The 23,820-nt window shown below is 44.6% G+C and overlaps 1 protein-coding gene across 1 annotated transcript in view; it reads left to right on the forward strand.

Moving 5' to 3' along the window:
- The first annotated feature begins 948 nt into the window (after positions 1-948).
- Positions 949-23,820, forward strand: part of ZNF268 (zinc finger protein 268) — a 39,040-nt gene continuing 16,168 nt past the window's right edge. Inside the window, exons 1-3 of the mRNA XM_065890083.1 lie at positions 949-1,271; positions 1,612-1,667; positions 16,284-16,484. Coding sequence (XP_065746155.1) covers positions 1,635-1,667; positions 16,284-16,484 — 234 coding nt within the window. The 5' untranslated portion in view covers positions 949-1,271; positions 1,612-1,634. The remainder of the gene's footprint in view (positions 1,272-1,611; positions 1,668-16,283; positions 16,485-23,820) is intronic.

The raw sequence follows: 23,820 nt of genomic DNA on the forward strand, positions 1-23,820 counted from the left end.
TTCTGTGATTATGTGAGTTGGGAGCTGAACTTTGCGTGAAAGTAGGACTGAAATGTGAGGCAGACGTGGGTGAGGCAGACACATTCTCAACTGCCAACCAAGTAAGCTGTCACACAAGGGGAACAAGTGCCAGCCAGCATTGTCTGCCAATACAAAGCTAGAGTTTTCAAGTGCAAACAGAATTCTGGAAATCTTGTATCTGCCACTGTGAACTTCACAGATTCCCAGTACTTAAGATCAATAATGATATTGATGAATACGAGCTTTCATGTTGTATAAGGAGAGGTGTCAGTGTTTGGAAGATCTGCATTAGTCAGTGAACCAATATTTTCCAAATGACCAATGCATGTTGTTACAAAATCATGCTTGATAAAACTATGCATTCAAAGTGCAAGACAGACCAATGGGTTTTAATATAATAGAGTAGAAAAAGCTCACCTCTCTGGTTTCAGATCATACACTGAAACTGACCTATTCCTTGTTCAGCTTTTACTACAAAGAATATGCAGTTATCTAAGTATATTAAAATACCCTGTCCTTTTCCAACTATTGATACATACCTATGTGAGGCCAGATTTTTTTATATATTGATACTTACACATAAGAAACACATGCAACAGAGTGAATGCAGAAGCACATATGAGACTGCAGCTGTTTTATATTAAGCCAGACATTTAAAGGATTCCCCCACCCCCATCCCCAAAGGAAGACAATGCCACTCCTAATTTTCCTGGAAAATAAATGTCACTTATACAACGGAACGAATCTTTGCGTTATTAAAGTATAAATTAGGACTTTTACCATTTGGAAAAGCAGGAACCTTAGAACACTTTTAACTGAATTTATACGCCTCCAGCCTTTGCGCTATTGCTGTCAATTATTTTAATCCTCTGTATTACTGAAAGTCTGCGCGCCCGCGCCCAGAGGTGGGGCGGGAAGGGCCTGCGCTTCGCGGCCGCAGCGCCCTCTCCCGGCGGCCCTCGGCTGGAGCCGCCCCGAGCAGGAGGAACGCCCGCAGAGGCTTCCGGGAGTTGTAGTTCGTCCTGCCCTCGGGTTGCCCTGACGCATTTCCTGTGCGTCCCTAGCGGCCGCCGTCGGCTCGGCACCAGCCGGGAGAGTCGTGGTGGGTGGTTTGCGTTCCCTACCCGTCGTGGGGACCTGAGCTGGAGCGTGCCGACCTCATCTGCCCGAGGGCCGTCGCCGAAGCACCCGGGGCGGGCGCCGCACAGTCGAGAGCGAGGACCGAGCGGCTCTGGCTGCAGATCCGGGAGGTCGGCTGCGGAGCCGGTCTCCCCCGCATCTCCCGCTGCCGGTTCAGGGCTTGGGGGAGCCGCGCGCGCCGAGTCCCTCCCGTGTCAGGGCGGCGGGACCGTGCAGACTAGTCTGGCCTCCCCCGCGCCTGCCCTGAGCCGATCGCGTGTGTGTAGGTGGGGGCGGAGCTGGGGAATCCCGCCGCTGCGTGAGGGAAGGAGGCCCGGCCGTGGGAAGGGAGGGGCGGGTCCTCGGGGGGGGGGGGCAGGAGGGTCCCGCGTGGGCGTGGGAGTGGCGGGGAGACTGGTTCCCTCACGGTTCTCTTCTCGCGCAGCCGTCGGGTCCTGCCACCCCCCGCAGGGCGCACAAAACTGGCCGTGAGGATGGCCACCAGGGTCCGGACGGCTGCCGTCTGGGTGAGTCGGGGGGTTTTCTCTCGTTTATGAAAAGCCCTGAACACCGACGTGTGCTCATCCATCTTTTCCAGGGTCGGAGCTTGCGTGGGGCTTCCAAGCCACTGCGCCTCCTTTAAGATGACGTTGACCCGTCCAGAAGTGCTTCTTGTCAGACTGTTACTTTACTCCTTCTTTCAGACTCTTTTCTGCCAATTCTGTACCTTGGGCCTTGAGTTAAACGAGGGGTCATCATGCATTTTCCAATTTCTTCGACACATTTTCTTAGTTTTTTCTTTCCGTGTCTAAGATTTTGGGGCCTCATTTGGGAAGTTATACATTTGTCCCTTCGGTTATTCAACAGTTTAGTTTATTGTCTTTTGTTGAGCACCCTGGGGCAGGTGCTAAAAGTGAGAAGGTAGGTCGTTCCTGCTTTGGAAGAGCTATGGTCTGGTGGGAATTGTGGGCAAGAAAATGTATGAGCACAATGGCACGTTAGGGGTCCTCCGAGAGTCGGCCGTGGAAGTGTATGGAGACACACAGCACAGGGCCAGTTTTTGGAAGTAAGGACACCCCAAGAAATGCTTCAGGGATTAATAAGGGAGTCTTAAACTGAGATTTGAGAGGTGAATGAGGTGAACAAGGGACTGAAGGTCAGCCTAGGAAAAGGAAGCAACGTGCAAATTTGAGAGGCTTAAAGTAATGTAGTATGTTGGTGACCTTGGAACACTTTACAGTTGCTGAAATGTAGAGTTTATGGTTTTGTAGGTGACGGTGGTGGTGGAGTGTGTATTAAGAAATGAGGCCAGAGCCATAGGCAGAGATTGGATCGTAGAGGGCTTTGAGGATCACATGAAAAACTTGGATTTGGGGACTTCCCTGGTGGTCCAGTGGTTAGGACTCGGTGCTTTCACTGCCATGGCCCCGGGTTCAATCCCTGGTCGGGGAACTAAAATCCTGCAAGCTGCACGGCACGGCCAAAAAAAAACACTTGGATTTTATCCTCTAGGGAGAATAAAGGGTCAGAAGCAACTGGACTTGGTAACTAGTTGGGTGCTGGTGGTCAGCAAGCCAGCAGAGCCAGGCATAAGTGCTGGAGGTCTGCCCTGTGGGCCTGCGTTGGGAGTGGTACCATTCCCTGAGTTAGGGAAGACCGTCAGAGTTGTTACGGAGGGCTAGGTGGACATTTCCTTAAGATACGGTGGGACCCTGCGGGTGCTGGTGGGCACGTGGGTAGGCATCTGTCTCGAGAGAATGGTCTGGACAGGTATCACTGAGTGGGTATAGCCAGATTAGCTCAAGGAGCACATGTGCCCTGGGAAGAGCACCGAGGGCAGTGCTCGGGGGTGGGCAAGGGAAGGTGGCGGAGGAGGGGCTGGAGGTTGGGCAGCCCCATAGGAATGAGAGAAATGGAGAGACTTGTGTGTCAGAGTCAAAGAAAAGGAAACCTCAAAAATGGTTGCCATGTGAGATGCCCCAGGGAGGTCAAGTACTGTTGCATCACAGAAGTCCAAATCGGACTTGGTGGTGATGGTAGTGGTGGGTTTCGCTGTGATGTTTCCAGAGCAGAGTGTGAGTGGGTGTTTGCTGGGCAGGAGAGGAAGGAGTGGGGTAGAGGTAGCAGCAGTCCATTGCAGAGATGGGAGTGAGGCAGGAAGACAGCCGTGTGGGCTGAGTCAGTGTGCCCTGTGGTTGCGGGAAGAGAGTGGTAGCCTGAGGAGAATCCAGGAAGATTCCTTGGTACAAAATCAGTCTAAAAGTCAGTGTGTTTCCTGTTTATAAATTGTATCTGTTTAGAAGTTATAATGAGGGAAATTAGCCTATTTACAAATGGCAGTAAAACAGGTGAAAGTACTAAAAACCTGAGCAATGCAGAGGACTTGTATAAGGAAAACTTTACACCTTCAGTAACACTAGTTAACATTTCTACAGTGTCTCCTCTTCCTAGCCATGGGTCTCAGCACTTTACAGACACAAACTGATCCTCACAGCAGCCTCATAGGAAGGTAGGACTCTTAGCCCCATTTAAAGACAAGGAAAGGTGACAAAGAGAGGCAGGCAGTCTGCCAGGATCATTCAGCAGAAGACAGAATTCAAACCCAGGGGCTCACGCTCCCTGCTCTGCGTTCTTTTATTTATTTATAATTTATTTTTGGCTGCGTTGGGTCTTTGTTGCTGCACATGGGCTTTCTCTACTTGTGGTGAGGGGGGGCTACTCTTCGTGGCGGTGCACGGGCTCTAGGCGTGTGGGCTTCAATAGTTGTGGCACGTGGGCTCAGTAGTTGTGGCTCGTGGGCTCTAGAGCTCCGGCTCAGTACTTGTGGCACATGGGCTCAGTAGTTGTGGCTTGAGGGCTCTAGAGCGCAGGCTCAGTAGTTGTGGCACACGGGCTTAGTTGCTCCGCGGCACGTGGGATCTTCCTGGCCCAGGGCTGGAACCCGTGTCCCCTGCATTGGCAGGCAGATTCTTAACCACTGTGCCACCAGGGAAGCCCTCCCTGCTCTGAGTTCTTAACAGGACAACATGTACCGTCTCGGGCGGAAGAGTGAACTGATAGATACAAATCCCAGGCTTTGGTCTTTGAAGTGTTCATCATGTTTCCAGTCTCCAGGTATTTATTGAGCACCCACTCTGTGCCAGGCCCCCTTCCAGGTCCAGGCATGTGGTGGTGAACGAGACTGACAGGATCCATGCTTTGGGGAGTTTGCACTCTGGTGGAGGAAGGCAGATGCCATGTAAATGATGGAGAAACTACTTACAAGTGAACAGGAAACGTCGTTGTCGTGTTGTACATGGAATCAACATTGGTTGATGATGTGAGTTACCAGAGTAGCCAGCCTTGGGAAGAGCAGGTGCATGAACGTGCAGGGTGGGAACAGCCATCGCCAAGGCCCCGAGGTGGGGGAGGGTCCGTGCCTTTGTAGCAGGGAAGGAAGGCCTGTGTGGCCGGGGTTGGCGGGGAGGGGAGGGGAACAGACAGACACGGAGGGGGCCAGAGGCCCGATCAGGCTGGGAAGCTGTTGTGTTAGGAAAGGAGATTGGGCTTTTCAGAGTCCCTCTGGCTGCTCAGTGGAGAATGGTCGACTGCAGGGGTGCGGACGAGAGGCGGAGGAGGTGTTGCCTGGAGCAGTGGAAACAGAGAGACTAGACAGAATTGGGGGTGTTTGAAACGTGAGTCCTCTTTTCTGGCAACAAGCTTATGCTTTTCACCTAGTCCACTGTCCCTTTTTAGAGTGGTTTATCTTGTGTAAGTAGTCCTGTATTTCTTACCATTCCAGCCCAGTGTGAATGCTCAGTGCTCACTGTGCATGGGGTTCTGTGCTGCATCTGGTGCAGGCATTCATCAGTACCTCTTCTTGGGACCAGGTTACACTGCTGGTTTGTGTAGAGCCAGGATTTGAACCTGGGTGGGATGGCCCTACACCCATTTCCCTGGCCAGTGTACTCTACTGCCTCAGGGTATAGCCTGAGAATTTCTCAAGAGACAGAGATTCTAGCCTCCTGGGCCCTAAGAGTAGTTATTGTTTACCCACAGTGGGTCACTGATCAGCTGCTCCTTGGACTCAGGAGTAGTTAAGTCCCTTGCCGTGCCCTGGTCGCAGTGGGTGTGTGTGGCCCAGTCCCTGGGGAATGAGAGATGTGGATGACCCCACTCAGGGATGCGCTGAAAGCGGAAAGGATATCATATGCAAGACATTTTTTTTCTTTTTTTTTTTTTTTTTGCGGTATGCGGGCCTCTCACTGTTGTGGCATCTCATTGCGGAGCACAGGCTACGGACGCGCAGGCTCAGCGGCCATGGCTTACGGGCCCAGCTGCTCCGTGGCATGTGGGATCTTCCCGGACTGGGGCCCGAACCCATGTCCCCTGCATCGGCAGGTGGGCTCCCAACCACTGCACCACCAGGGAAGCCCCATATGCAAGACATTTTAAAACTGTGCAACACAGGGGTCTCTCTCCTGTGGCCGGTGACATCCTCGACCCATATTCTGGGTGTCCCCTCCTGGGTATCCAGGGAGATACCTAGTAATTAGAAGGCAGTAGACGAGTGTCAATTCAGAGCAGAGGGAGGTGGTCCTCGGCAGTGATGTACGTTGCACTGAGGCCTGTGAGCCCCTAAGTCTCTGTTTCTTTCCTCGGAGGATGCTGGGCACTTACTGGCAGGTTTTCTTTTTTCAGTTTGGCTACTTTCTGCTGTTGACACTTCCCTACCTTAAATGTGTCATTACAAATTCACTTCAGGGAGTCTCCATTCCTAGGGGCTTGGAAAGATTTTCTGTGTCCTCCTCTCCTGTAGGAGTTGACTTATTTTATTTATTTATTTATTTATGGCTGTGTTGGGTCTTCGTTTCTGTGCGTGGGCTTTCTCTAGTTGTGGCAAGCGGGGGCCACTCTTCATCCCGGTGCACGGGCCTCTCACTGTCGCGGCCTCTCTCGTTGCGGAGCACAGACGCGCAGGCTCAGTAGTTGTGGCTCACGGGCCCAGTTGCTCCGCAGCATGTGGGATCTTCCCAGACCAGGGCTCGAACCCGTGACCCCTGCATTGGCAGGCAGATTCTCAACCACTGTGCCACCAGGGAAGCCCTAGTTGACTTATTTTAAACCAGGGAACCTTGTTTCCCTTTTTCTCCAGCGTTGGGCAGGGCCTCTGCTCCCATGGACCACTGCCAAACACCGTCACCACGGTCACCACCATGACATGCTAATAGCATAGTTTGCAGTGCAGTGAGTTGGGGCTTCAAGACTGATGCAAGGGGGTGTGGGAGAGAGAAGGGAATTCTGCCTGACGGAGCCTTTCTGAGGAAGGTTGGCCCGTGCTCCCGTGCATACCAGGCTGGGTGTCTTCAGCTGCGCCCAGACTGACCCTCTTGGCGAATTAAAGGTTAAAATGATAATTCCCGGTTTTTATTTTTAATATAAATTTTTATTTATTTTATTTATTTATTTTTGGCTGTGTTGGGTCTTTGTTGCTGTGCGCGGGCTTTCTCTAGTTGTGGCGAGAGGGGGCTACTCTTCGTTGAGGTGGGCGGGCTTCTCACTGCGTTGGCTTCTCGTTGCAGAGCATGGGCTCTAGGCGTGTGGGCTTCAGTAGTTGTGGCTCGTGGGCTCAGTAGTTGTGGCGCACGGGCTTAGTTGCTCCGCGGCATGTGGGATACTCCCAGACCAGGGATTGAACCCGTGTCCCCTGCACTGGCAGGCAGATTCTTAACCACGGCACTACCAAGGAAGCCTCGATAATTTCCTGTTAAAATGTGGCAGTGTTCATGAATTAGTCTTTCAAAACTAACAACCCTCACGCACCCTTGTTTATATATTCCAGGTACCGGTTAGGCATGGAGGATACACGGGTCAAAGGCAGCCCTGGGAGTTGAGAGAGGGGACAGAGGGCAGGCCAGGTGGCCACGGGATTCGCGCTGGGGCAGAGGGAAGCCCAGGAAGTGACCTTGGCAGCTGCTCTCAAAGGACCTGTGGAATTAGCCGTGTGAAGGCGAGGGAGAAGGAGGCTGTGGGTAGAGGGAGCCCCTGTGTGCTGCCAGCAGTGGGCCGGGAGTGGCCGGCCGCCATCAGGCTCTGGAGCTGGCTCAGCACTCAGCTGTAGGGTCTGGGGGCGGGGGGGGTGTCAGGTAACGTGGGGGCCTGTCACCCGCTTGGCTGACTTGGAGCAGGCTGCTCACCCCTTCCAGACAAGCTGAAAACTACATTGTCCTTGTGACTCGAGCCTTTGATGATTGTGGAGTCACCTTATGTCCAGGAATCCTTTTTTTGTCTTAAAGTCTGTTTTGTATTCTTATAGTTGTAGGAGCCTCCTTTTGGTTAATTGCTTGTCGTATATTTTTCTTTAGCTTTTGACTTTTTTGTATCTTTATCTTTTAGATGTGTCTTTTTAAAATAGCATCATTTTTTTAAATCAGTCTGTCAATCTTTGTACTTAACTCAGACACTTGGTCTGTTATGATTGCGTAATTACTGTTATATTTGAGTTTAAATCTACCATCTTACTGTGTTTTTCTATACTGTGTTTGCTGTACCTGATCTGTTTTTTTTCTCCTCTCTTGGCTTTTTTTGGACTGATAATTTTTATTCTTTTTCTTTCTGTAAAGATGTTTGGGCATTATACACATTATTTATGCTGTAAAGTTTTTTTAATTTCACTTATTTTGACATAATTTTAGATCTTAAAAAAGTTGCAGGAATGATACAAAAGTTCTTCTAACCCTTCACCCAGGTTCTCACCCAGGTCCCTCAAATAGTAATATTTTGCTGCAGTTGCTTTATCATTTTCTCTCTCTCTGTTCCCAGCTCCTCTCCTCTTTCTCTCTCCTCGTACATACACATTTTTTTTTCTTAACTGAAACCAATTTGCAGACATGATGTTCCTTTACCCCTGAATACTGCAGTACATCTCACAAACAAGAACAGTTTTTTACATAGCCACTGAATCAGGAAATTGACATCAATGCAATGCTGTTATTTCATTTACAGGTCTTATTGTGATTTTGCCAATTGTTCCTTTATAGAAAGTTTGGAAATACCGTCCTTTATGGGAGAAGAGTAACTTGAATCATGTGTTGCAATGGGCTGTGCTGGCTCTTTCATCTAACCCGGAACAGTTCCTCAGTCTTCTTTGTCATGACGTGGTGTTTTCGGAGCCCAGGGTGTTCTGTGGAATATTCCTCAGTTTCGGGTTGTTTGCTCCTCCTGATTCATTTCAGAAGTGCTGCATTCTTCCCTGCGTCACATCCGGGGCACTCGTGGCTGCTGATGTAAACTTGCCTCACTTGGTGAAGGTGGTGTCTGTGTTCTCTCCCCTGTAGTCACTTTCTCTTCCCTTTGTAAGTCAGTATCTGTTGGGAGATAACTGAGATGAAATAAATACCTTTTAGTCCTCAAACTTTCACCCACTCATTTAGCCTGCATGGGTGATTCTTGTGTGTGTTTTTATTATGCTAGTTGACAAATGAGTTTTATCTAATTTCATTATTCTTTCTACGTTCATTAGATACCTGCCTGCTGTCGGAAAGCTGTGCCCCACCCCCCATTTTTAAATGTGCTCTGTAGTTTCCTTTTAGACTCTAGTGCAGCTTATGATAGACCTTCTCAGTCTGTGTGTCACTGCTCTCCTCTCTTGCCCATCTGTCTCTCCATACTACTTTCTAGATAATTTCTTCCGGTTTGTCCTTTCGTTTACTAATTCTTCCGAACCTGCTGTTAAAGAGACTTCAGTTGATGTGTTTTTATCATTCCTATAAATTCTTTCTAGTTCTTTTTCAAATATGCTTGCTAAGTTATTTGTCCAACTCCTTGCCAAATCATAAGGCTTGCCTTTCTCTCCTTGAATATAATATTTGATTTATAATGAGTGTCCATCAATTGCACTGTCTGTTGGCTACAAGGTTTTCTTTCTGTTGTTTGTTGATTTTCATTGGTTCTTGTTCATGTTGTCTTGCTTTCTGAAAGCTTTATTTTCTTGTGTGGTGGTCACTGTTCTTGAAAAATTCTTCAAAGGAAAAATTTAAGGCGTAGGATAAAGGTAACTTACTCCAAAATACTCTGAAGTATTTTGAAGCAGATTCAGTTCTCATGTTATTTTATCTGTACATCACTAAGCATTAAAAACATACATTTTCTAATATAATTATAATACCACTCTTACACCTAACAGAATAATTCCTTGGTATCATGGAATTATTCCATGTTCAGATTTCATTTTCCTTTTTAACATTGGCAAGTTAAAATCAAAATCCAAACAAGGTACACACTTCTTACTGTTACATACTTTAAGTCTCTTTTAATCCAAAGTAACCCATCCTTCTTTCTTTTTTTCCCCCATTGACTTTTTAAAGATGTGGAGCCATTTGTCCTTTAGAATGTCCTTCATTTTAGATTTATCTCTGTTTCCTTGTGGTCACATTTAACATGTTTCCTGTCACCAGTATTTCTGGTAAACTGAAATTTATCTTTAGAGACTTTAGGTTCGTTTATTAATGCTTTTGGCAAGAATACTTGATAGTGCTTTGTCTTGTCACCTCAGGAGGCACGTATGTCTCGTTGACTCGCTCTAGGTGATGCAAAGATCGATTGGTGGGGTCAGGGGTGGCAGTGTGGTATTGTTGTGAAGTTTCCCATCAGTCCTTCTAATGGTTTCATCAGTTATGACCTTCCCTCGGCCAGTTATTTCATAGCATCTACAAAGTGGTGACTTTCTAACTCTATCATTCTTTCCATTTTTGTAGCAGGAATTCTCTGAAAGAATTTACAGAATCCTTCTCTAAAAAAGAACATTTCTTCGTCAACAGAACCATTTGGTTACCCAGAGACACAATTTGTTTAGGGATGGCAGGTCCATGCTTAACTCTTTCCCTTTAATTGCCAGTTTTCACTAAGGAGATGATGCCCTAGTTACATCCATTGATGACGCAGTGAGTTTTTCATTTGATTTTTTTTCTTTTTGCTAATTTGAGTATGATTAAAAAGCTCGTAAATCTTAATACTGTTTACAGTTAGTTTCAATCAGTTGCAGTCAGTATTCTTTTAGAGGGTTTCATTGTCCCAGCCTTAGCCAAAGGGAGCCTTTCAGCTTGGCTCTGAGGCTTTTTGGAAAGACTCTGTTAGTCTTAGCTGACTTCCTGGCTTCCTTGCTTTGGGGCCCAAGAAGATAGTCTCTGCTCATTTGAGTATTTCCCATCCCAGATCTGGAATCAACCTTTTCTCCAGGAGCCTGTATCTTTTCGTAGGGAGTGTGCTCAGGGACCACAGTTGATACTGGAATGTCATTACTTCTGGGCTGTTTCAGCAGGCAGACCTAGGGATCTTTGGAAAGGAAAAAAATTATGATTCATGTTGATATTTCCAATTCAAATTACAGAGTTTAAAAGATTTATTTTTTTGAAATTACTCTTTTTTGGGTGGAAGTAACCCAGTTGTTCACTAAGAGATGAATGGATAAACAAAATGGGATGTGGGTGTGTATGTGTATATTCAATCTTAAAAAGAAATGAATTCTGACACATGCTACAACATGGGTGAACCTTGAGGACATTATTTTCAGTGAAATAAGCCAGTCACAAAAGGACAAATACTGTAAGATTCTACTTACGTGAGGTTCTGTTACTGAACCAGGTTTGTTCACCCAACACGCAGCAAGCCAAATGCTGAGATGCTGCAGTTTGCAGCAGAGAAAGAGTTTATTCACGAGACAGCCAAGTGAGGAGATGGGAGAACAAATGTCAGATCTGTCTCCTCGCAGGTGAGGGACTTGAGATATTCACGGGATAAAGAAGCAGGGAGGTCTTAGGTGTGGGGAAGTGATTGGAAGTAGGGAAAAGGTGAGGTAATCAGTGTTCTGTGCAGGTGTATCAGGGTACATGCTTTTTCGTGGGATATGTGTTCAAAAATGGAGACACTTAGCATGATCCGAGGGTGGAGGTTTTGGCCCTCTGACATCAGGCGGTCATTCATCAGACATGTGTGCAGGCCCGGTTTTTAGGGTCAGCGGTCCCAACCGGTCTTGGCTGCCTTGAACTGGACAAGAGCTGACTCTAGGTTTCCGGAAAACAGCTTAAGTGCCCATTGATATAGTGACCCATACGTCCGAGGTGTAACCTATACGGGACAGTTAGTAACTCAGGCAAAGCTTGGTCACTGAGGGCGGGTTCCGGCGGGGGTTTACCAGGCTGTCCCTGGGCTGCTGCTCTGTAAGACGAGCTCGAGAATTCCTGTTAGTCACCACTGTCTGCTAACCCTGTGGAACGTGGTTTCCGTTCCTAGAGGAGTCAAGATCATAGAAAGTGTGGTCCATGCTGGTTGTCAGGGAGCCGTGGTAGGAGGAGAATGGGAAGTTACTGCTCAGAGGATATAGAGTTTCAGTTTTGCAAGATGAAGAGTTCTGGAGATGAATGTGACTGCTGTCACAGCAGTCACATTCTGCGAAGGTACTGAATTCCAATGAACTGTGCACTTTAAAATGGTTAAGACACTAAGTTTATGTTACGTATTTTATGTTATCACAAGGAAAAACTTTCTAAGAAGATGAGCCGTGACTCTTACCTCACCCAATACCAAAAGATTACCTCAAAATGGAACATAGACTTTAAGAGCAAAAGCTATAAAATTTCTGGAAGAAATCATAGAGGAAAATATTCATGACCTTCTCTTAGGCTAAAGTTCTTAGAAAGCTCTTTCATAGGTTGTGCTTTTTGAGATAGAAATTGGGCCACATCAAGATTAAAACTTTTGAACTTCAAAGTCACCATTCAGAAAATGAAAACACAAGTCCCAGACCGGGACTTCAAGTATTTAAAGTCCGGGAGATAGTATTTGCAAATCATGTACCTGATAACAGGGATATATCCAGAATATATGAAGAATGCTTACAACTCAGTAAGAAGACAGACAACCCAATTTAAAACATGGGCAAAGGATTTGAACAGACACTTCACCAAAGAAGATGTATAGATGGCAAGTAAGCACCGGAAAAGATGTTTAACATCATGAGTCACTAGGGAAATAAAATTCATATCATAAAGAAGTCCCACTTTATACCCAATGGCTACAACCAAAAAGGCAGACAGTAAGTGTTGACAAGGATGTAGAGAAATTGGAACCACTGTAGACTGCTGGTGGGATATAAAGCACAGTCGCTTTGTAAAGGTTTTGGCAGTTTCTTTAAAAGGTTAAACGTAAACTTACTGTACAGAGCAGCAGTTTTACTTCTAGGAATTTAGCCAAGATAAAGGAAGACATGTTCACACAAAGACTTGTATAGTAGCTCAAAACTAAAAAGAATCTAAATGTGGATTAAGTGGTGAACGTATAGAAGAAATGGAGCACTATTCAGTAATTAAGGGGCGAACCGCTGGTGTGCGCTGTAACAAGAATAAACCTCCAAAGTGCTGTGCTGAGCGGAAGAAGCCAGGCGCGGTACCTAGTGTGGCCCCTGTCGTGTGAGATGTCTGAAGAAGCCAGACGCAGTACCTAGTGTGGTCCCAGTCGTGTGAGATGTCTGAAGAAGCCAGACGCAGTACGTAGTGTGGTCCCAGTCGTGTGAGATGTCTGGAGAAGCCAGACGCAGTACCTAGTGTGGTCCCAGTCGTGTGAGATGTCTGAAGAAGCCAGACGCAGTACCTAGTGTGGTCCCAGTCGTGTGAGATGTCTGAAGAAGCCAGACGCGGTACCTAGTGTGGTCCCAGTCGTGTGAGATGTCTGAAGAAGCCAGACGCGGTACCTAGTGTGGTCCCAGTCGTGTGAGATGTCTGAAGAAGCCAGACGCGGTACCTAGTGTGGTCCCAGTCGTGTGAGATGTCTGAAGAAGCCAGACGCGGTACCTAGTGTGGTCCCAGTCGTGTGAGATGTAGACGCGGTACCTAGTGTGGTCCCAGTCGTGTGAGATGTAGACGCAGTACCTAGTGTGGTCCCAGTCGTGTGAGATGTCTGGAGAAGCCAGACGCAGTACCTAGTGTGGTCCCAGTCGTGTGAGATGTAGACGCTGTACCTAGTGTGGTCCCGATGTCTGGAACAGGCAGGTCTGTACGCAGGAGCGGAGCCGTGGTTGTCTGGGGGTTGGGGGTGAGCGTGGGCCTCGGCTCCAGAGGAATCTCTCTGAGGCAGTAGGAACGCTGTAAACCTGGATGTGTGGACTGTTGCAGAACTTTCAATTGATTAAAAATCATTGAAGTTAAAAAAATTACTCTATATAGAAGCATTATTGAGGTATAATTTATATACCGTAGAATTTACCCTTTTAAGGTGTACCTTCAGTCATTTGTAGTATTCACAGAGTTGCCTAAGTATCGCCGTGTCCAATTTCGTAACATTATCATTACTTCCAGAAGAAACCCTGTCCCCATTCACAAGCCACTCTCCATCCCCTCCTTCCCCTATCCCCTGACAGCCATTTAATCTACTTGGTGTGTTCAAGAATTTCCCTATCCTAGACATTTATATAAACAGAATCATGTCAGAGGTGGCCCTGTGTATCTGGCTTCTTTCATTTAGCGTAGTGTTTTCAAGGTAGCTTTGTGTTGGTCTCAGCCTGGCAGGAGTGATGCTGTGACGCAGAGCGCCTGGGGTGGGGCTCGCCCGGACCCGTGCTGCTTGTGGCAGCCCCACAGACATTTCCCTGACTGGAGCCAGCGTCATGGCTGGACCAGCCCTTGTGGTTCTTACTGTGACTGCAACGCGCCTCTCATCAGCAGCCATCGGGGAACTCTGAAAACATAAGGTTTACTACTCACAGACCCTGCGGGGTACGTGGCACACCGGGGGCCACACAGCAGAGAGAGAGAGGAGAGGACGAGAATGCGGACTTGGGGTTCTGCCTTTGCTGGGGTCAAGGGGGGGTGAGGTTCTGCCTTTATTATTGGGGTCAAGGGGGGGTTGCAGGTTCATTATTTATTGGTGAATTTAAAATAAGGCTGAGAATTCAGGCACTGGAAGGGAAGAGCGGGGTCACTCAAGTGAGCAGTTATCTAGGTCACCCAGGGCTTTCTGGGAGGAGAACGTCAGGTGGGGCGGCCTGTCTCCTTATCTAGCTGTGTGGCTGGCAGTGCGTTTATCTAAGACGGATGTCTTTGAAGTGGTGCCTCAGAAATCAGAAGCTTTCAGTACGATCAGGCACTTGCATTACAGTCAACAAAAGCTAATTGTCAGGTACCTATAGTACAAAAGTTCATCATGTAGCATTTTTCGGTGCTTCATTCTTTCTTATGGCTAAATAACGTGCCTTTGTATATATAGATCACATATGATTTATCCCTTCATCCATTGATGGGTATTTGGCTATTAGGAATCAGGCTGTTAGAGCCATTTGTGTGCAAGCGTTTCTGTGGATGTAGGCTTTTATTCTGTTGAGCGGATAGATAAGAATGGGATCGCCGGCTAATACAGTAATTCTGGGTTTAACACTGAGGAGCTGCCAAGCTGGGTCCAAAGTGGCTGCTCCATTTTACATTCCCACCAGCTCTGCGTGAGGGTTAAAAGCTTTACTCTTGCAACTTTTTGTCATGTGCTAGATATCTTGGTTCTTAAAAAGAGTGATATAAGTGTCATGTCCTATAACATACATAAGACTGTTTTAAAATAACAATTTGTTACCATTAACAAGGGTGCTAAATGAGGTTCAGTCTGTCTTTGTAGCCCATTTTATCCAAAGAATGCACAGTTAAATACCGCATGTTAAGTCAGTTGGTAAAATGATTGTCTGTTGTAGTTTTGTTTCCAATTGTATAAATAAATGTATCTGTTGACATTCATTTTCAATGTTAGGGATTGCCCTCCCTCCTCTTTTAGATCATGTGAAATATTTACGTCATTCAAAGTAGAAAGTGTGTAGCGTCATTCAGACAAGCGTCCATCCCTCCTGCTCTGTCCCTTCCCGCCCCCGGAGGGAACCTTTTTACAGTTCCTAGTTCATCCTCTCAGTGATTCTTTTGGAAATACAAGCAAACACACACACACACATACCTGACCTGACTCAACGCTAAGCTTTGTCAGGAAGCCTTTCTTCTGCCTCTAGCCCTGTGTTTCCTAGAGTTCAGCATGCCTTGGATCCTAACATGTTTCTCTCAGTTTTACCCCTTGTATTTTGTTGTTATACTAGCTTCTGGAATGAGCACCCTCTGGACCCTCCCCCTTGACTGCCGAGTGCCTTTCTCTCTTCCCTTTTCTCTCCTTCCCCTCTCATTCTCAGAATCTCTTTTCTCTGGTCCCTCTCTTTGTCTGAATCTTTGTTTTCTCACTTCTTGTGCTGATCAATTTGGGCTCCATTTCCAGCAGCTTCCCCTCGCAGTGAAGACCCGTCCTTGTAGAAGGGGCGGTTTGCCCATTATTTCTTAGACCCTCGTGTTCCTAGGTGACCACAGTGCTGTTAGGTCACTTAGCGACTTTGGGAATGTCTTTTTTAGTCACCTGCAACTCTGAGCCTGAGAGGCTCAGATTCCCCTCAGGAGGTGCTCTCCTGTTGGGGGTGACTTTGGAGATCGGCAGCATGTGGCCCCCGGTCCCCCGTCCCAGTTCTGCAGTTAGGTCACATCTGCCTGGATCCTGGCTTTGTGAGGAACCCTGTCACCTGGGTCCTTTTGTCTGTCTGTGGACATCTCTGGGCTTCTTCTTTTGCTATTCTGGTAGGCCTCTTTTGTTTTTATTGGGAGATTAAAAGACTACACTGTTCCCCTGATCTCATCCTACTCTCAGTGTTTAACAACAAAAGTAAGACTCAGCGAGAGAGATGAAGTGAATTGTTCACGGACATCCAGATGTTGAGAGAAGAAGCTCTACTGAGACAGACTGTTTTGTCCACAGCCCATTTCTCGTGTACGTCGCCTCCAGCAGGGTCGTTCCCTCCTTACCATCTGGCGTCATGTTCTTCTTGAGTGTCTGCTCGGAGTTGTTTAAATCTCTGGGTGGTTACTGCACTTTCGGGAATCCTGGGGGCCTGTGCAGAGTCTGGGCGGGGCGGGGGGCTGTGGTTGTGTGCTGGGTTCCCCACTTCCGTTTCCTCTCACTTGTGCCCCCCAAGCCGCACTGACCACAGTCCGCAGAGCCCCCAGTCCAGCCTGGGTGAGCGCGTTCACCAGCAAAGGAGACCGAGGTCGGGGCCCAGAGGAAAGGTGCTCGCAAAAGTGAGCTTGCTCTTGGGTCTGCAGGTCCCACCTCTCCAGGAGCAAGAGAGCACATGCGATGGCATCAGAAAGCTCCAGGGGGAGGAATCCATCCTGGGTCAAGAGACCCCTGACCAGAGGCCTCTCCCTGGAGGACCCCGGCAGAGGCACAAGAGTCCCGGGACAGAGCAAGTCCTAGAGTGGCTGTTTATTTCCCAGGAGCAGCCGAAAGCGAAGAAGACCTGGGTGAGTTACTGGTTTGTTCATTTCCACTTCTTTTCTTTATTTCTTTTTCATTTTTTTGGTGGGGAGAGGGATGGAGGTCCTCAGGTGGGAGGTCGTATAAGGTCCCTGAGGTCCCTGTTTCCTGGTTTCCCCAGACTCAATTTTCAGCTCCTTTTCCACGCCCCCCCCCCTTTTTTAAAATGGATATTGTTCTGTTTAAATGTGTTTACAAACTGTGTATTGTTTCTGGTGTGAACGCATTTTTAATTTATGTTGGTGGCGTGTGCGCATGTGTGTCCTGCTGTCCTGCTTCTGTTTTTCGTTAAGCACCGTCTGGTCCTCGTGTATGGCCGTCAGCGGTGTCTTGGTGTCCACTTGCCTCACGTTTTCGGCCAGCTCTTAATTACTGTTGTTCTTTCTATTTGAGCCATTCAGGTATGGTGGTGTCTCTGTATGGGCTTACTTTGCATTTCCTGCTAGCATGCTTTTTGGACATTTTGTTACCTTTTGTGGGTGTTTTCTGTCTGTTTCTTATTGACTGAAAGGAGTTATTTATTTTCTGGAAGCCTACCAGAAATGCTGTTTCAGGCCACACCTCAGTCCTGTTATATCAAGACTTTTAATCTTAACAAGATTCAGTGATTCATGCACATTGAAGTTTAAAGCAAACTTGATACCAAATCCATATTTACCTGGGGTGCTTCCCTCACCTCCAATATTTTGTTATGACAGTTTTCAAACGCAGGGCAAAATCGAAAGGATTTTGCAGTGAACATCTGTATACTCATCACCTTGAATTTCCCTTTAACATTTTACTGTACTTGCTTTATCACATTATCCATCTTTCCGTCCCTCTGCATCTCTTACCCCATCTTATTTTTGCTGTATTTCTTAATGTATGTTAGACATCAGCATGCGTCTCCCTAAATACTTCAGTGTGCACAGCATTAACTGTTGTTCAGTGTTTGTTTACAAGCTGGGTTTTTTCCCCGTCTTGCCTTTTCATTCTGTTAATTAATGCTGCCTTTTGATGAACAGCTACTTCTAATTTTTACTTAATTTAGTTTCTAAATTTTTTCTTTTATTACTGGTGTTTTTTGTGTCCAATCTAAGAACTTTTTTTGTTATCCAGAGCTCATGAAGACAGTTTTCTTTGTTCACATTTACCTTTCACATGTAGATTCACAATACATCTAGAATTAATATTTATGTTTAGTGTTAGTAGGAGTCAAGCTTTATTTTTTTCATCAAGTTGCCTAATTGCCCCAGTGCCACTGAAGTGATTGACCTCTACCTATGGCTCTGCGGTGCCACCTTGTCATATATCAGGCATCCATAAATATAGTTTGGTTTCACAACTCTTTATTCTGTTCCATTGGCCTACTTTTCCATCCTTATGCCAGTTTCACACTGTCTTGATTTATAATAAGTCTTGATATCTGGATGCTTCCAGTTTTTGGTGATTATGAATGCTGTCAACACTCACATGTGGGTTTTTGTGTGGACATGAGTTTTCATATCAGTTGGGTAAATACCTAGGAGCATGATTGCTGGATTGTATGGCGATTCTATGTTTAGCTTTGTAAGAGACTGTCTTCCAGAGTGCCTTGCAGTTTTGCATTCCCACTTGCAGTGAATGAACGTCCCTGTTCCTCATCCTGACCAGTTGTTGGTATTGTCAAGTTATTAAAAATTTTGCCATTCTAATAGATGTGAGGTGATATTTCACTGTAGTTTTAAGTTGCATTTCCCTAATGACTAGCTAGTGGTATTGAGTATATTTCTATGTGTTTTATTCTTTCTATATCTTTGGTGAAGTATCTGTTTTCTTGTCATTGATTTTTTTAAAATTTAATATTAAACAAAAATTTTATTGGCGTATAGTTGATTTACAATGTTGTGTTAGTTTCAGGTGTACAGCAAAGTGAATCAGTTATACATATATCTACTCTTTTTAATTTAATTTTTTTTAAGATTTTTTTTTTAAGTCTGTTGAATTTGTTACAATATTGCTTCTGTTTTATGTTTTGGTTTTTTTTTGGCCCTAGGCATGTGGGATCTTAGCTCCCCAACCGGGGATTGAATCCGCACCCCCTGCATTAGAAGGTGAAGTCTTAACCACTGGACCCCCAGGGAAGTCCCTCCATTCTTTTTTAGATTCTTTTCACATATGGGCCACTACAGAGTATTAAGTAGAGTTCCCTGTGCAGTAGGTTCTTATTAGTTATCTACTTTATATATACTAGTGTGTATATGTCAATCCCAATCTCCCAGTTTATCCTTCTTCCCATCCCCTGGTACTATAACTTTGTTTTCTACATCTGTGACTCTGTCTCTGTTTTGTAGGTAAGTTCATTAGTACCATTTTTTAGATTCCACCTATAAGCAATATCATATGATATTTGTCTTTCTTACTTCACTGAGTATGACAATCTCTGGGTCCATCCATGTTGCTTCAAATGGCATTATTTTGTTCTTCTTTATGGCTGAGTAATATTCCATTGTATATATGTACCGTATCATTAAAAAAATTTTTTTTAATTCTTTACCTTATTTATTTTGTCTTGAGAGGGCAGAAGCCAAACTTACTGAGTTTGATGGGCATGACATTAAGATATTACATACGGCTCTTCAGGATTTGGGGCTACAAAATCATGCTTTCTTATTCTTTTTTTTTTAAATATCATTATTGAAGTATAATTGCTTTACAATGTGGTGTTAGTTTCTGCTGTATAACAAAGTGAATCAGCTATATGTTTACATATATCCCCATATCCCCTCCCTCTTGAGCCTCCCTCCCACCCTCCCTATCCCACCCGTCTAGGTCATCACAAAACATCGAGCTGATCTCCCTGTGCTATGTAGCAGCTTCCCACTAGCCATCCATTTTACATTTGGTAGTGTATATATATCAGTGCTACTCTCTCACTTCATCCCAGCTTCCCCTTACCCCCGCTGTGTCCTCAAGTCCATTCTCTGCCTGCGTCTTTATTCCTGCCCTGCCACTAGGTTCATCGATACCATTTTTTGAGATTCCATATATGTGCATTAGCATGCGGTATTTGTTTTTCTCTTTCTGACTTACTTCACTCTGTATAACAGTCTCTAGATCCATCCACCTCACTGCAAATAACTCAATTTGTTCCTTTTTATGGCCAAGTAATATTCCATTGTATATATGTGCCACATCTACTTTATCCATTCATCTGTCAGTAGACATTTAGGTTGCTTCCATGTCCTGGCTCTTGTAAGTAGTGCTGTAGTGAACATTGTGGTACATATGTCTTTTTGAATTATGGTTTTCTCAGGGTATATGCCCAGTAGTGGAATTGCTGGGTCATATGGTAGTTCTGTTTTCAGTTTTTTAAGGAACCTCCATAGTGTTCTCCATAGTGGCTCTATCAATTTACATTCCCACCAACAGTGCAGGAGGGTTCCCTTTTCTCCACACCCTCTCGAGAATTTATTGTTTGTAGACTTTTTGATGATGGCCATTCTGACCAGTGTGAGGTGATACATCATTGTGGTTTTGATTTGCATTTCTCTAATGATTAGTGATGTTGAGCATCTTTTCATGTGTTTGATGGCAGTCTGTATGTCTTCTTTGGAGAAATGTCTATTTAGGTCTTCTGCCCATTTTTGGATTGGGTTGTTTGTTTTTTTGATATTGAGCTGCATGAGCTGCTTGTATATTTTGGAGACTAATCCTTTGTCAGTTGCTTTGTTTGCAGATATTTTCTCCCACTCTGAGGGTTGTCTTTTCGTCTTGTTTATGGTTTCCTTTGCTGTGCAAAAGCTTTTAAGTTTCATTAGGTCCCATTTGTTTATTTTCGTTCTTATTTCCATTACTCTAGGAGGTGGGTCAAAAAGGATATTGCTGTGATTTATGTCATAGAGATACCACATCTTCTTTATCCATTCCTCTGTTGATGGACACATAGGTTGCTTCCACGTCCTGGCTATTGTAAATAGTGCTGCAGTGAACATTAGGGTGCATGTATCTTTTCAAATTGTGGTTTTCTGTGGGTATATGCCTAGGAGTGGGATTGCTGGGTCATATGGTAGTTCTATTTTTAGTTTTTTAAGGAATCTCCATAGTGGTTGTACCAATTTCCATTCCCACCAACAGTGTAGGAGGGTTCCCTTTTCTCCACATCTTCAGCATTTATTGTTTATAGATTTTTTGATGATGGCCATTCTGTGACTGGTGGGAGGTGATACCTCATTGCAGTTTTGATTTGTATTCTCTAGTAATTAGTGATATTGAGCATCTTTTCATGTGCTTTTTGGCCATCTGTGGTCATGGATTTTTAAGAATTCTTTGTTATTCTAGATTTAAATCCTTTATAAGAAAAATGATTTGAAAATATTTTCTCCCAGTCTCTGGTTTGTGTTTTCATTTCCATGACACCAACTTTCACAGAGCAAAATGTTTTAATTTTGATAAAGTTTATTTTCTGAATTTTAATTTTTTAAAATGGGTTTTGCTTTTGGTGTCATATCTAAAATTTCATTGCCCAAACAAAAGTGCACAAATTAAAAAAATTTTTTCTCTGGAATTTGTAAAGTTTTAGCTTTGACATTTAAGTCTGTGATCCATTTTTAGTTAATTTTTGTATAGCGTGTGGGGTATGTGTTGAGGTTCATTTTTTATGTGTATGGATGTGCAAGGGTTCCAGCACCCTTTGTTGAAAAAGGTGATCCTTTCTCCATTGAATTGCTTTTGTGTCTTTATGAAAAAAAAATTTTTTTTCAAGAGACAGTGTTTATATGGGTCTATTTCTAGGCTCTCCTTTCTGTTCCATTGATTTTTCTGTCTAATCTTTTACCAGTATCATGCTTTCTTGCTTTTATAGGAAGTCTTAAAGTGGGCTAGTGGGAGTGCTGCACCTTTGTTCAGAATTGTTTTGGCTGTTCTAGTTTTTTGCCTTTCTGTATTAATTATAGAAGAGCTTGTGGATAGCTACAAAAAAACTTGTTAGGACTTTGATTGGAATTACAGTGAATCTATGAGTCAAATTAGGGAAAACTTACATCTTAACAATACTGAGTTTTCCAATCCATGAACACACTATAGCTTTCCATGTTTTAGATCTTTGATTTTTTAAACCACTGTTTGTATTTTGGAGCATACGTATTTCTGCACACATATTTTCTTTTATCATCTTAACCATTTTAAGTGACAATTCAGTGGTATTAAATACATTAATAACATTGGCAGTCATAACCACCATATCCGTCTCCACAGCACTCTTCCTCTTGAAAAACTGAAGCTCTAATCCATTAAACAATAGCTCCCAATTCCCCCCTCCCCATAACCCCTGGCAAGTGCCACTCTACTTTCTGTCTCTGATTCTGGCTACGCTAGTTACCTCATATAAGTGGAATCATACAGTAATTGTCTTTTTGTGACTGGCTTATCTCCCTTGACATAATGTTCACAAGGTTCATCCTTGTTATAGCATATTGCAGAACTTTCTTCCTTTTTAAAGCTGAATAATAATTTGTTGTATGTATATACCTCATTTTGCTTCTCCATTCATCCATCCATGGACACTTGGATTGCTTTCATGTTTTAGCTACTGTGAATATTAACGTTGCTATGAACATGGATGTAGAAATATCTCTTTAAGACCCTGCTTTCACTTCCTTTGGGGATATACCCAGAGATGAAATTGCTGGACCATATGGTAATAATAATTTTTAATTTTTTGAGGAGCCACCAAACTGTTTTCCACAGCAGCTGCACCATGTTGTATCCCCAACCAGCAGTGTTCCCATTATTCCACATCCTCGCCAACCTTTGTTATTTTTATGGTTTTTGATAGCCATCCTAATGAGTGTGAGCAGAAACTCATTATAGTTTTTTTTTTTTAATTAATTAGTTTATTTGGCTGTGTTGGGTCTTCGCTGCTGCATGGGCTTTCTCTAGTTGTGATGAGCGGGGGCCACTCCTCGTTGCAGTGCACGGGCTTCTCACTGCAGTGGCCTCTCTCGTTCAGAGCGTGGGCTCTAGGTGCACGGGCTTCAGTAATTGTGGCACATGGGCTCAGTAGTTGTGGTTCCTGGGCTCTAGAGCACAGGCTCAGTAGTTGTGGTGCCCAGACTTAGTTGCTCCGTGCCATGTGGGGTCTTCCTGGCCCAGGGCTTGAACCTGTGTCCCCTGCATTGGCAGGCAGATTCTTAACCACTGCGCTGCCGGGGAAGTCCCTCATTGTAACTTTGATTTGCATTTTTATTATGATTAGTGATGTTCAGCATCTTCATACGCTTATTGGCCATTTGTATATCTTCTTTGGGGAAATGTCTATTCAAGTCCTTTGATTACTTTTGAATAGGTTGTTTTTTGTTGAGTTTTATTTCTTTATATATTCTAGATATTAATCCCTTATAAGGTATATGACTTCCAGATATTTTCTCCCATTTTGGGAGTTGCCTTTTTACTATGTTGATGTTGTGTTTTGATGCAAAAATTTTTTTAATTTTCATGAAGTTCAATTGGTTGGTTTTTCTTTTGTTGCTTGTACCTTTTGTGTCATTTTCAAGAAATCATTGCCAAATCTAACATTGTGAAGCTTTTGCCCTATGTTTTCTTCTTATATAGTTTTAGGTTTTACATTTAGGTCTTTGATCCATTCTAATTTTTATATAGTGTTAGATGAGGGTCCAACTTCATTTTTTTTCATGTGGATATCCAGTTTTCCCAGTAGTATTTGTTGGAAAGACTTTCCCCATAAATGGTCTTGGAACCATTGCCAAAAATCATTTGACCTTATATGCAGGGGGTTATTTCTGGGCTCTGTTCTATTCCATTGTCACCTTTATGTCAGTACCACATTGTTTTGATTACTGTAGCTTTGTAGTAAGTTTTTTTAAAATGTTTATTTATTTATTTGACTGCATTGGATCTTAGTTGCGGCATGCAGGATCTTCATTGTGACATGCAGGATCTTTTTGTTGTGGCATGCAGTCTTCTCCAGTTGCGGTGTATAGGCTTCTCTCTAGTTGTGGTGCGCAAGCTCCATAGTGTGCGGGCTCAGTAGTTGTGGTGTGCTGGCCTTGTTGCCCCACAGCATGTTGGATCTTAGTTCCCTGACCAGGGATCGAACCCACATCCCCTGCATTGGAAGAAGGATTCTTAACCACTGCACCACCAGGGAAATCCTGTGTAGTAAGTTTTAAAATCAGGAATTATGAGTCCTCCAGCTTTGTTCTTTTTTAAGATTGTTTTGGCTATTCAGGGTCCCTTGAGCTTCCATATGCATTTTAGGGTGGGTTTTTCTATTTTTGCAAAAAACATCGTCGGAATTTTATTAGGGATTGCATTGAATATGTAGATCACTTTGGGTAGTGTTAA

This window comes from Phocoena phocoena, chromosome 13 (genome assembly GCF_963924675.1).
Source record: "Phocoena phocoena chromosome 13, mPhoPho1.1, whole genome shotgun sequence".
NCBI classification, from domain to species: Eukaryota; Metazoa; Chordata; class Mammalia; order Artiodactyla; family Phocoenidae; genus Phocoena; species Phocoena phocoena.